Source organism: Ochotona princeps, chromosome 25, assembly GCF_030435755.1.
Source record: "Ochotona princeps isolate mOchPri1 chromosome 25, mOchPri1.hap1, whole genome shotgun sequence".
In the NCBI taxonomy this organism is placed as follows: Eukaryota; Metazoa; Chordata; class Mammalia; order Lagomorpha; family Ochotonidae; genus Ochotona; species Ochotona princeps.
In genome coordinates, this window is record NC_080856.1 from 17,667,828 (window position 1) to 17,682,318 (window position 14,491).

General features: G+C 44.6%; 1 protein-coding gene across 16 annotated transcripts in view; it reads left to right on the forward strand.

Moving 5' to 3' along the window:
* The window catches only part of ATXN7L1 (ataxin 7 like 1), a 224,662-nt gene that overhangs the window by 95,752 nt on the left and 114,419 nt on the right, over positions 1–14,491 (forward strand). The window contains exon 4 of one of the 16 annotated variants that reach the window (XM_036497305.2): positions 7,219–8,282. The exons of the other annotated variants lie outside the window; for them this stretch is intronic. Within the exon in view, the coding sequence (XP_036353198.1) occupies positions 7,219–7,277 (59 nt within the window). The 3' untranslated portion in view covers positions 7,278–8,282. Of the gene's footprint in view, positions 1–7,218; positions 8,283–14,491 lie in introns of those variants that run through there. 16 annotated transcript variants of the gene reach the window in all.

The window sequence follows — 14,491 nt, forward strand, 5'->3', positions numbered from 1 at the left end:
GGCCATTTGGGGATTTAATTGGCAGAAAGATTTCCTTGTCTCTTCTCCCTCTCTAATTTTCAAGCAGATAATTATTTAGGAAGATATTTAAAACTCAGGATTCTTAATGTACCCTCTTCTCGCAATGTATTTTCCGTGAACAGAGACTCCGGGGAATAAATACAGAGTGACAGCAAAGTAAATAAATACTTTTTTAAAGTGCCCACAGAAGCCAAACTTACCTTTATGAAACTTCCAACCTTTGCAATTTCTATTTCCAGACTTTGTTTCAGCAAACACATCCTCCAGGTTTCTTCTTTCTCATTCTCTTGGGATCTGAGTTAATAGCTATTTGAAAAAACAATCGTACAGTCTTGATTCTCAGGGAAGATCATTCAGTGTGTTTGCAGGTTCTGATCTCCCCTTTCATTTCCTGGCCAGAAGATTCCATCAGAACAAAAGTTACGGTCATTACAGCAGATGCTGAAGGCAGTTGGCCGTGTTCTGCATGAGGATAGATCCATTCAGCGTACTGATTAGTTACAATGGGTGACGAGAGAATTGTGTGGACTACACAGTCCAAGTGTGTTTCACGCGTGCAGTGCTACTAATGAGAACGGGTCTGATGTCCCTGCCCCCAGAGCCTACAGTTGCTGGTTAAAATTCTAGAGCCAAAAGCAGATCTACACACAGCTTGCTGCTGATAAAATCTCTCATTCCCAAGCTACAGATAAGTTTAACAGGAAGCTGAGAGGAAGCAATTTGGAGGAAGAATTATATATAAGTGGCTCAAGATACTGAGCTATTCAAGGACTCCTTTGCAGCCTTTTTGTGAACTCCTGCCACTGTTCATCTGTGGAATGGGTATGGTGGTTATACTCCAAGGTTACAACTGCAAATAATAAATTAGAAAATGCATTGGCATGTAACTTGTGAAATAAATATATGCCCCCAAGCCACATGGAAGATGGAAGGTTTTAGCTAGCATGTATAATGAGGTAAGGCGGAAAACATCAGCCGCCAGCAGTAGGAGCACAGCCAGAGACAGTCTGTTGGAGAGGAGGGGGACATGTGCTTGGAAAAGCAAGAACAGAGACACCATCTATGAAGCAGTCTTCTGCAGTGTAGTGGGGTGTTCAAAGCAAACACATGCAAATAAGCATTTGGGCATGCAGCCTGACTTTAGATGTGATAGAGGGTTGGGAATGAGTGTCTTTTTTTGTTCTGCATGCTCTGAATGGCAGAAGATTGAACTGGAGAAAGAATCAGTGCCCACATGGGCGTCAGCTTCTGTATGTGAAGGAATGTCAGAGGACCCAGCCAGGTGGTTAGGAAGGAGCCGGGCACTGTGCCAGCCTGCCTGGGCTCAGTTGAAGCTCTGCTATTCACTAGCTGTGTGACCTCCAACCTATTCCTCAATCTCCCTGTGCCTGAATTTCCTCATTTATAAAATGAAGATAATGACAGCACAGGTTGAGTACTCCTCATCTAAAGATCCCAAACCCAGAATGCTGACACTTTTAGCCATTAAACTTTATTTAGTGCACAAAATTAACAATATTGTAGTAGCAGTGTTGTGGGTTGTGGAATGCCTGGCATTGATTCCTGCCCCTGTTTCTGATCCAGCTTTCTGCTGGGACATTCTTTGGAGACAGCAGATAATGACTTAAGGACTGGAACCTTTGCCACTCTGTGAGAATCTTGGGTGAAATTCCTGGCTCCTAGCTTTAACTTTACCCAGCACTAGTTGTTATTGGCATTTGGGGATTAAAATAACTAATGAAAGATCTCTCTCTCTCTCTCTGTCTCTCTGTCATTCTGCTGCTCAAATAAATAAAACAAACTTTTTTTAAAAAGAAGAGTGTTATATAAAATTACCCTTAGGTTATATATAAAAGGTGCATGTGAAACATTAATGAGTTTCACATTTAGATTTAATTTTCATCCCCAAGATTCCATATTTTATGTATGTATGTATTAAAAATGCAAGTTTATATATATGTAATACAAGTATATACTACATATATGTATATAATGCATATATAATGCACAATATATAATATATAATGTGTATATATAATTCCTATATAATACATACATGTATATATAATATAAATCTTCCAAAATCTTGAATACAAAAGCACTTCTTTCCTAAACATTTTGGATAAGAGATGTTGATCTAGTCGTTTCATAGGAATTATCAGAATAATGGAAGTAAATAGGACTTGATAAATGATCAGAAACTTGTTCAACCTTCTAATTTCTAGTACATGACATAAAAGAAATTCAAATAGAGTTGTTTGAGGACTCAACAGGTTGATCATAGTCATTCCCAGAGAAGAGATACTGTTGGAAAGGAGAAGGAAGGATCAGGGCTGGAATGAGAAGCAGTATTGGCTGGACCACTGGCTGGTGAACAGAGAGGGTGTGAATGGCTGAGTGTTGCTCCTGAATCATCTTCAAACTCGGATTTGCTCCGTTCCTGCCTCCAGGGAAGTTGGCAGCCTAGAGGCTTTGGTCCACAAAAACAGGTTCTCGTGACAAGCATCCTGGGAGTTTCAGGCAGCTTATCTTAAATGAGTCAGCCTTCCTGAGCCACAGGGTGATGCTCTCTGTCTCTCTACTCTGGAATACTGCAAAGCCCTGCCTTTTATATGTCAGTTTCAACAGGGGAAGGATTCTTGTTATGTGCAGCTCTCGCTTCCTTCCGGAATGCTGCCTCACTGCAGTGTGTGGGCAGCTCTACTTCCTGTTGCATGAGTCTTCCAAAGACTGGGTTTCAGGTTTTCTGAACAATCATCTTTTCCATTTGCTGGTGAAGGGAGACGGTAATCATCTGCTGGCTGATGTTTGCCAAAATGTGGCCTTAGAACAGGAGGAAGTGATGGCTCCTGGCATGAAACCTGGTTCCCCCTGGGTGTACACCCAGCCTGAACAGCTCCTTTAAAACCAGAAGCAATTTGTCATCTTTTGATTCTCTTCCAGCTCTGTTCCTGTCACAGGTAGATAAATGAGGTGGCATATGGGTGTCCAAATGCAGGATCACCTAATCCCAGCAGTTTCCCATGGAGCCGTCACTTCTTCAGGGTGGAAAGCACAGTGGGGTGTCTCTGGCATCAGGAGTATATCCATAAGTAATTTTCTCATCACATATCTCATTGGTATGCAAGAAGTACTTTCTCAGAATCTCCCAGCCCCCAGTGTGCCACTTGTAGGTGCAGTTGTTGTCCCAGAATTCTGAAGTGAATCATGCATTTGTGCATTCAGCATCTCGTGTGTGTAGTTCCAAAGAATGCTACTAATCAAATCAGTGTCTTAGCAAAAGCCAATAAGCATCAGTGAATCAAAAATAGACAGGGGATGGGCTTTTTTTTCTACAAAGCCTTGATTACTGAAAGTCAAGGTAAAAGGAAAATGCATTTGTAGTTCCCCTCCAGGTGCATGCTCCATATGGGGCTTGAAAAATACAGGGGTTTCTACACAGCCCATTTGGACTTTAGGTTTCTTTCTTATGTGTGACTAAAGCCTCAGGTTGTTCCCAAAGATAAAATAGGCAAGAGAGGCTTCATGATCAAGCTGCCAAAGCGTGAATGACGTGTGACACTCCTGAGAATGAAAATGAGGCCTGTGTGGCCATTGCTCAGCCGTTGCCCATGTGTTGCTGATTCAGTCAGACAGCTTGGATTTCTAGTGTGGCCATCAGTGACATCCGTCATCACTACAGTTGCCAGATTAACCCAGTCACAGGGGCCTAGGCTGAGCTGGGTCAATTTGACTCATCCCAACTACGGGAAAATCATCTGCCCTCGTAGTAGTACAGTGAGTCATTGAGATAAGGGAGAAAATGTAGAGCATCTTCAAGCAGCCTCTTTTGCAACTGAGTTAGATTCTCAGACAGCCCACAAATGCTGATAGCTATAAGAAGTTTAGGACCTGCACTTCATTATCTGCGATGTTGAAGGAGCAGATAGCATGAACTCTCAAATTTAGAAATATGTCTGCCAATTCAAGCATTAGCCAGTGGTTTCAGATTAGAAACCTCAGTATTTTTAATAAACAGCCAAGTGGCTCAATGAAGCTGAGAAGATAACTCGTCCAAAGTAAAAGGCATGGGTCTCTGTGCCTCTGCCTCCTCTCCCAGCCTCTGTCCTTCACCTACAGACCATGTCCATTGCTACTTGTTCTGTACAACATCAAGGAAAGATTGGATGAGCATGGAGCCATGCAAAGCTGTTAGGACTTGGACCGGTGGGTGAGGAGAGGAGAAACTCCTGCTTTGTGGAACAACAGAATCATTTGTTCATTAAACTCAAGTGAATTCTTGAAGTCATTCTGTATTTTATTCATGATGGAACCGTGTAATTTTTTTTTTAAGCTTAAAAGTCTGAGCCAGCTATATGTGCTATATTAAACATAGTTTAGAAAGTTTATTATTATAAGAGTTGGTCATTCTTTGGGGGAGAGGGCAATGTTGATATGCCTCCTGTCCAATGAAAACCATTACCTATTTGTCAAGAATGGTTTCCATTCCTTGAATTTGTGTCTTCAGAATTCTGTGCTGTTTCCAAGCTTTGTAATGAACCAGTGGAGAAAGGGCGGGGGATTCCATGAGGAAGGCTTTGCTTCCCATGCTCTTCATGAGTTCCTAGTGTCTGGCAGATAGGAGCACTCAAGATCTTGGGAAGCTATGATTGAGATATTTAATCCTTTCTATAGGTAATATCCAAGTCTGTAGCCAGGTATGAGACTTCACTAGAAGGCTTGCTAAAACAGAGAGCACTCACTCCCTAAAGTTCCTGACTCAGTAGGTTCAAGATGAGGCCTAAGAATATACCTTCTTAATAAGTGCTGCCACTGGTGGCCCCAGAGACTATACTTTGAAAACACCTACTTAGATCTACTAACTTTGTGCCTTTACCAAGTCTTCCAGTAGATTTTTTAGAAAGATTGTTTATTTTGAAAGAATCACAGGGTGAGGACACACACACACATCTTCCACTGGTTTACTGTCCAAATGGCCGGTACTAGGCCAGGCCAAAGTTAGGAGCCAGGAGCTTCCTCCAGGTGTCCCACATGGGTGTCAGGGAACCAAGCACCTGAACCATTCTCTGCTACTTTTCCCAGGCCATTAGCAGCGAGCTGTATCAGAAGTGGAACAGCCAGGACACAAACAGATGCCCACATGGGATGCCAGAATTGCAGGTGGTAGCTTTACTTGCTCTGCTGTAACTCTGGCCCTTTCCAAAAGGTTGACTTCTGGAATTGTCTGACTTTATCCCCATTGGATTGAGATGCATTTTTTTTTTTTACTAACATTTGAATTGGTATGAAAATAACCTGTTTGATTTGTCTTTTTCAATAAAAACATAAAATTTGTCCCCCCCCCCCCCCATGCGATTGGGAGAGAAGTGAGCATAGATTGTGCCCTTCCTTCTCAGTGGGATGTAGCTTTGTAGTGTACCTTGTAACCTTTCAGCCAGGTTGCGTCTACATTCAATTTTAGAATCCCCACCTGGTGTCAGATGCACTTAGCTGCAAAGTTGAAATAAGACATGACCCTTTGCAAAAACTTCAGCTGAGCAGAAAGGGTACAAAAGAGGGAGAGTGTTGTTTGCAATCTTTCAGTGCTGCCCCTGGGCCCTTACTGAAGTCACTGGGCCCCAGGATTCAAAAACAAGAGGATGTTTCATGCTCTCAGCAGAAAGTCATTCTCCTAATGCCAGATGTCCTTCTGGATGGCAGGAAGGCAGTTGGAATTCCAAACCAAGGCCTTGGGGTACCTCTCTAGCCCTGTGGATTGTGTAGACACTCAGTAGAAGCTGGAAATGATCAGCAGAGGTTCTGAAAGGATACCAGACTCTAAACAGAGAGAAGTTAAAATAGAGCCTCAAAAGGCATTGAAGAGGAATAGGGGATCTTCCACTGAAGTAGGGAAAATGGGATAGTAGTCTATTGCTTCATAACTAATGATCCCAACATTTAATAGCTCAAAACACGAACTACATTTGTTGTACAGTTTCTGTGGGTCAGAAGTCTCCTTCTACCCACCTCACAAAAGTACAGGAATTATTGATGATTCTTTCGTGAAAATATGAAGGAAGGAGCTTGACAAGAAGGGTTTGGTCTGATTGCACTGACACAAGGGGTTGGATAGAGCAAGAGAGGCATTGGAAACCATCCAGAGGCTTTGAATCCAGCATCCTGCAAGGTCATAGAAGCTTTTTCCCCTTCAGGCTAGTGCTGAGCTCCCTTAGAAAGGCCTAAGGCTGAAATTTGGTTCTAGAGAAGAAGAAGGGACTGGCTGCTTATAGCCAACTCTGCTGGATGGAGCAGTAAACAGCACTGTGCATTTTCATTGTGTTGTGTGGCTTGCTGGGTCCCGAGTAGAGGAAAAACATTGAAAGCAGAAGTGATGTTGTGGAATAAAGAAGAGCTTCCAGGCTATGCTCCAAAAAAGGACATGGAGTCAGAGTGTTAGGAAACGGCAGGACAATGGACCCACTGTGTGCCAATGATCCTATTTCAGACAATGGCTTGGCCCCATCTGGAACACCAGCAGTCATCCCTTTGTGTCCGAGGCTCCCCGGTCCTTGAGATCTTTCCATGGGGCTGAGGTTTGTTGTGGCTACCTCGGCTCCATAAATAGCCTTCGTATCACAGTCCCCTTTTGAGGCAGTAGAACCACTGGTGGTCATATTGTACTCCGTCTGTTCCTAGCTCCCTTATCATCCCCAGGGAATAAGCTAATCAAACTTGCTGATGATTTTACACTGAGAAGGAGATAGCTAATAACTTGGATGACAAGTATTAGAATACAATGTGATGTGGATAAATTGGGTCCATGTATTAAGAGCTATAAAATGAGATTCCATCAAGGCATGAATAATGGTGCCCGTGGAAAGGATTAATCAAATGTCCCATTAAAAGCTATAGGAATTCTGGTCAGACAGCCCCTGTTTAATTACACTCGTGCCCTCACCCCACCCCCATCCCTTCTCCATTCCTCATGAAACTGCTTTCTATCAGGAGAAATATGGAAAAGAATTTAGAGGAAATAATGGAAAGTTTGGAACATATGTTTTGATAAAACAAGATCATGAAGACAGATTTAAGCAGCCAGTGTTTAATTTAGGGGGAGAAAAAGGCAATTGGCATGAGTAATCATTTACAAATGTAATTTCCAAAGGAGCCCTGTTGATACCATTCAGCAAATGCCAACAAAGCATTTACTTTCCAAAGGGAGAAAGCAAGACAACAAGAGAAATGAAGGCATCTCCAGGAGTGGACCAGAGCCATAGAGAAGCATCAGGTGTGAGGATGGGCAGTGCAGAAGACATACACAACTTCTGAAAGACCTCGGGGGACTGGCATTGTCTGGAGAAGGCTTCCTGGGAGAGGAGACTCCAGCAGAGCCCTGAAGTGTGGACAAGCTTCCCTGTACTGCAAATTCGTGAGCACATTCTGGTGACAGGGTCTAGTGAGAAAATGGGCTTGAGCAGCGCAGGGGGCACCTGTGGGGTTCTTCTCTCCATTTGCTCCACCACCACCACTACCCTGGTCCAAGCCACCATCACTTCTCACCTGGACAACTGCCAGAGGTTTTCAGCTGTTTGCCCTGCTTCTACTCTTGCAATCCATTCTGCCCATTGAAATCAAAATCAAAGTCACAGTTAATCATGTCATTTTCTCTACTTGTGGCTTCCCATTCCTCTTAAGCTAAAAGTAAAAATCATTATCATGGCTACCAAGTCTTGTGTGGTCTGGACCGCATCCCGTGCCAGGCTCCCTTTCACTTTCCATATGCCAGTTAAGCTGGCCTTGACAATTTCTGCAGTGAGTCTTCCTGCCACAGAGCCTTGCATATGCTTTCCTCTCCCCTTCTTCTCTCTTCACAAAGCTAGCTCTAATTCATTCCTTCAGATGGTATCTTAATGATTATTTCCTCCTGGGGAGATCTCCTTTGTTTTCCTAACTAAATACACTCCCCCTCATTCATTGAAAACAGGATACTTGTGTGAACATACATCTGATGTCTGTCTTCCCCCAACCTCACCACGGAGCTTTATGAGGGCAGGAGCCCGATTTTTGCATTCTTTATTAAAGCCTAGCATGGTGTCAAAAAAGCATGCATTTACTAGATTATGACATTTACTTAGGAATACTGAGACTAGTCGAGAAATTAGCCTTGACCAACATGTAGGGGAGGGCCATTATGCATTCTTAATGGAATGAAAGCCTGAATTCATGTCCAGACTCTGCCACGTGCTAACTGTGCTGTTTTAAATAAATCGTGGAACCTGTCAGAGCCTGTTTTCCTCATCAATAAAATTGGAATATTCACAGCAATATCCTGTGGTTAGTGATAATTTAATGAAATAATATATGTAACAGCATTTCTTAAATTGTCAAAAGCAGACATAAATATATTTTGTCATTTTCCCCAATGCCTTGTACATTGAGTCTCTAAACACCTGTTGGATGGATGGATGGATGGATGGGCAAATTGTTAGGGAGCCGGTATGGTAAGAAGATCATGATGGAAGCCAAGAGGCGAGAATTTCAAGCAGCATGAATTTTGTTGATTTACCCACAGTGTCAAGCACAGTAGAATAGACAAAGAGAATAAGGGGGTGGGGGGAAATCATTTAACTTGGTTAGTAGCTAGTCACTGGTGACCTCAAGGCAATTTTTCCTTGGCCTTTCTGCTTGTCTGTGCTTTCAATGACATGCCTTAATTGTAACATAATCACTTTACTGATTTTTATCTTTTTTGAGGGGAGGAGGACAAATTGATTTGCACATACAGCAAAATTGGTGAGATAACTCCAGCTGCTGCCAGTGGATGCTGGCAAGTGAAGAAGTGAACACAAGAGGATAAGAAAATACAGCAAATATTTATTTTAATAAGGCTCAGAAACTGTCGTTATTTAATAAATTTCCATGGATAATTGATTTCAGTTTCAAGGGCAGTTTTGTTTTTAACTCCCTGGCTTCCAGTAGGAATGCAGGGGAGAGGCACATATAAACAGGATATTGCTGTATGAAACCGACCTGAGAGCCATCACAGATTTTTGTATACTCTTGCCTCTCTCTTTTCTCACACTCAGCTTGTCACCACCAACCAGCTGGGGTAAGTTACTGTGGTATGCACACAGATGTGCGTGCACAAACACACACAGATATACACCCAGAGCTTGTAATATTTTGGATTGCTTCTTCTCCAGTACAGCGGCTCAGATCTCATCTAACCTTGAACCAGCTGGTCTGCTTCCATGATGGCCTTGGGAGTGAGTAGCCCATGCTAGACCCAAACCTCACACTTACCATCTGAGGACCAACCTTGTTGAGCAAGAAAGACATCATGAATAATTAAAGCCCACATTCAGCTTCACCCTGGTGCTCAACAACCTGCCTGATAAAATTAGGTGCTTGGTAGGAAACACGTGGTAAGGATAGACTGAGATTAAGAAAAAGCCACCAAGCCAGTTCATAATACCCAGTGGCAGATCTGAGAACCAGGAGGGGTTGCAGGACAGGCTGGTACTGGGAGCTGGCTGAACCGGGTTGAGTAGCAGCACCTGCCAGACCAAGCTGGAACTGGGGGTAAACTGGGCTGGGCAGTTTACCTGAGCGCAGCACCTGCCAACATGTGCCAAGGTGAAATGGGCCATACCAGACTGGACCAAAGCACCCACCACCACAGACAAAACCCGGGGCGTGGGGGATGTGAGCCCAGTAGGGGAGATTTGGAAACTCTCCTGCTAGGCCACTGCTCCTGCTGATGAGCATGAGAGCTGGAACCCAGGGCAGACCAGGCCATGCTGGGCCAACTGACTATTTCCACTGTATTCAACCTGCCCACAGTAAAGGCAGGTTGGTCGGGCTTTGCCACAGCATCAGGTGGCAAGTGCTGTGACTGGGGGAAAGTGCTGTCAAGCTGGACTGCAGAACCACCTGGGGAGTGCAAGATCCAGGGTAGGCAGTGGGCCCAATAAGGAAACTGAAGGCATCCCTCTAATAGGCTTCAGCTTCCACTGGAGAGCATGAGAACCAGGACTGGAGGCTGGGCTGGCTAGACAGGTGGTGGCACCCACTGGCATGAGTAAGGGCTAGAGGATAGAATCAGTTGGGTTGAGTTAGGCTTCAACACCCAGTGGTGTGTGTAAGAACTGAACGGGGTGTGGGACAGACTAGACCAGTCTACTGCACATGCTGGCAGGCACAGGAACCAGAACTGGGGGGCCGGCCCAGTGGGGGTTATTGGAGATCAATGATTGGGCTGCAACTCCCAGTAGTGTTTGTGAGGGCTGAGTGTGTGGTGGGCAAGGTTGCACACATTGGTTTGCATAAGAGATAGGACTGGAGATAGATCTGATCTAGCAATAGGAACTATCATTGTGTGTGTAGGCTGATGTGGGTGACAGAATGAGCTGGACAGAATGAGTGCTGGTAAGCACACACAAGAGTCGGGTCTGGGATCACCTCAGATGAGATTTCTTTGAGAGTTCCCCCAGCGGAGCCGCTGGACTCAGAACTCCAACCATGGGGAGAGTGGCAGGACCTGTGATCTGACAGTGAAGTGCAGGTGTCTGAATGTGGCCTCTTCAGTTACTGAAGATGGTGCAGTATACAGCATACCCAGATGCAGATGCACATGCAGGATTTGGCAGTCCATTGGAGCCTGTGGGGGACATCTGGTGTCATAGCAGAAGAAGGAGGGCAGAACAAATTGGTGAACTACCCTGGTGAAACTTAACAGCAGTTTCTGAGCCAATGGAGACTCTAAAATGAACTGTATCAGCCAATGGACCTTTGAAGGACTTCCTCATCCTTGGAGCAACGAAATCAACAAGATGTCAGAACTATCAAAACCACTTGAACGGGACCTCTGAATATGTTCCACATTAGGGACCATGGGATGACATCGAGTGGCCATTCCTTATCCCTGGGTACTGATGCAGTTGGAAGGCTGAGTGTGTGGCTTCTCCCCTTGTCTCTCTCCCAAATACAGGAAGAAGAAAAAGAAAATTTGGAAACAATGGTTCCACCCACTTTCCCCTAACCCTTGATCTTTCCCATTCTAATCAACTATGTAAAAATCATCAAAAATAAAATTTAGAAAGAAAAAAGGTCTAAATATTTTGTTTCCATGCTGTAGTTGGTAGTGTGAAATTGGGTGTGTGGGGAAAGGAGGCAGTATTCAAGACTTTTGAATTGTTCAGAAAGGATTTGAAACTCCCCCCAGCCCCTGCCACCCGTAGTCTCATTTGATGGAGACAGCATGAACATTTCACTGTTCTAAAGGCAGGAGCATGCATGCTCTTTCCTCTTCCCACATGTCTCAGATCAAGGACTTTGTGTGACAGCCTTGCGTTCAAATGTTTAGTTTCATCAGTTGACTAGTCTATGAACTGACACATATAGTTTGCCACAAAAGAAATCTGTAGAGGTACCAAAGCCCGAGTACCTCTACAGGTGTCACAGTCCTGGGAAGAACCATGTTCCAGTCATGCATGGGAAGGGAGCTAAATAGCACACCTTGCCAGACCCTCCTGGGAGAGTCCAGACACTGGCAGGAAGGGCCCTCTGCCAGGGCTGTGGGGCAGTGGCTCCAAGAGCTGCAGATGGAACCACTGATATGGCCCCTACTGACCTGCTGAAGGGATCAGTCCTGGAAGCACAAAGGCACGGTTAGCTGCTTCAGACAGAGGAACACACTGGTTCAGAAAAGGTCTTGGAGCTGAGTTCTCAGCTCAGCGTGTGTTGGTACACTCTGTCCTGCCCGAGCTTAAATCTTCCCATGTGTGGGACATGGGCATAATGGATTTTCAGGGAGGCGGTGTGAGGATTAAACCCAAAAAGCATGTAACAAGCTTAGACCCACCCAACTCCTAATGAACCACAAGGGCATAGAAGCACAGAGGCCATGATAGACTTTCTCCCTTTGTCTAAGTCCTGGTTTTTCTTCCAACGTCACTGCTGGCAGCCAGCCTCTGGGCTGTCCTCTGGGAATTTCATCCCCCAAATGTCTTACAGACGGGAAGGGAGATTTCAGGGAAAGAAGAATCCCTGAGCTCAGTAGGGATGAGCCTGGGAAGGGGGACGAGATGAGAAACCGGCTTAAAGAATGGTGCAAAATTCCTGTTCATCCTCACCAGGGACCATGGAAGAATGTCTGTGAGCCTAGGCAGGAGACACTGCAGGAAGGACAATCCCATGTTGCAGAAAGCATAGACTAGGATGACAGCTAAGAAGAAAGCTTTGAGTTAGATTTGCTTTTGGGGTGACAAGGAATTTAAATTAATTTAGCTCTCAGAATTTCAAGCACATATGTTGTAATAATTGGATATACCCCAAAGCATTGTAAAATCAGGATTGGAAATCTCTTACATCTCTTACCCTCTACACTGTTAAGAACAAGAACCCAATCTTGCAAGCAGGTTTAAAAAAAACAAAACAAAAACAAAAACATGAGCCCGCGGAAGAAATCCATCTGCCTGTCATTGCATCAAATCCTGCCAGTTTTCTTTTTCCTTCCTGTACGCTGCCTTCCCACCTCCCCTCCAGAGGAGCAGGAAAGAGGCCCCAGAATCATGGGTTCTTTCACAAACACGATCCCTCAGTTGGGCGAGCCAGCCTGGGCTCATGTAGAGTTCCTGCCCAATTTCTTTTATTCCCCCTTTGCTGTTTTGTTTTTCCAACCCTTCCCAAGCTATGACAAATAGTGTCAAAAAAGTTTCTAAGCTAAATGTCAGTAGCCTGTTGGGTTTGAGAAGTGTCCTGACTTTTACCCTCTCCATCTGCTTGGAAGCTTTTTTTTTTCCCCGTTACAAATCAAAATAGACCCTACACATATTTAATTCTAAAGCTTAAAAAAACTCTCATCTCTTAGCATGACACTACATGATTCTTTTGCCCCTTGTGTGTGTGTGCAATAGCACGGGAGCATATAATTTAGGATCCTGGATTTAGGGAGGGTGTTGGAGGTGACCATTAAGTGCATGTGCTCACTCTTATGTCAATATTTGATAAAACCCTTGGAAAATGCTGATTATCATCATGTGCGTGGGATTGCATGCCCAGGTTAGTGAAAGGAAAAAACATTAAAGCTGACTTCTCTTGCTCCAAATCGTAAGTGGCCAGGTCTAATCTTCCTCTCATCTTTGATATATATTTATGACGTTTGGTGAATTTGGTTAGTGGTTTACATTCCTTAGGTTTTTGCTACATTCAAGCTCCTATTATGGAGTCATCTATGATAAAGCCTCATATATACATTGCTGGCCCTCAAAACATAATATGAAGCCAGACCTCATTTCACTTGTGGTTCCTACTAAAGAGAAACAATTCCTGGCCACTGTGAATTGGGAAAAAAAAAAAAGCAAAAAGGCAATGAGCTTTTCATAAATCACTCATTTCATGGAGCATTCCCCTCTTGTTTATACCCCTGCCTCATTTCCCCTACTTGAGACCTTCCTTTGCTTATATACGGGTAAGGGGGTGATTAGATAAGATCATTTCCTCCTTAGGAATACACCTTTCATAAACAGGTGATTAAATATAGGTGCACTGGGGCTAGTGTTTGGGGCAGAGTGGGTTAGGCTTCCTTTTGTGACTCTGGTACCCCAAGTTAGAGCATGGGTTGGAGTCCTAGCTGCCTCACTTTCAATCCAGATCCTTGCTAACATACCTGGAAAGGCAACTGAGGACCCAAATAATTGGTCCTCTGCACCCAAATGAGTGACCCTGATGGAGTTCCTGGCTTTGGCCTGGCCCAGCCATGATTGTTGCAAGCATCTATGGAGTGAATCAACACATAAAAGATTTGTGTGTGTGTGTCTCAAATAACTAAATTTCAAAAATTTAATGGTCACACCTGGACATGCGGGTTTACACCAAGAACATTGACCAGTTCTTGGGGAAAACTGGGAAATTACCAGTTAGGTGTCCTGAATCTGTAGCAGATAAATAGTGAAGAAAAGAAATAGGGTTGGGCCCGGAGGCGTGGCCTAGCGGCCGGGGTCCTCGCCTTGAGGGCCCCGGGGTCCCATGTGGGTGCCGGTTCTGGTCCCGGCAGCTCCACTTCCCATCCAGCTCCCTGCTTGTGGCCTGGGAGGGCAGTCGAGGACGGCCCAATGCATTGGGACCCTGCACCCGCGTGGGAGACCTGGAGGAGGTTCGGGGTTCCCGGCTTCGGATCGGCGCGCATTGGCCCGTTGCGGCTCGCTTGGGGGGTGAATCATCGGACGGAGGATCTTCCTCTCTGTCTCTCCTCCTCTGTGTATGTCTGGCTGTAATAAAATGAATAAATCTTTAAAAAAAAAAAAAGGAAAAGAAATAGGGTCAAAAGTGTGGCATAGTAGGCTAAGCCTCCACATGTAGCACTGGCATCCCTGTTGGTACCAGTTCATGTCCTGGCAGCTCCACTGCTAATCCAACTCTCTGCTTATGGCTTGGAAAAGCAGTGAAGGATGCCTCAAGTCCTTAGGCCCCTGTACCCATGTGGGAAACC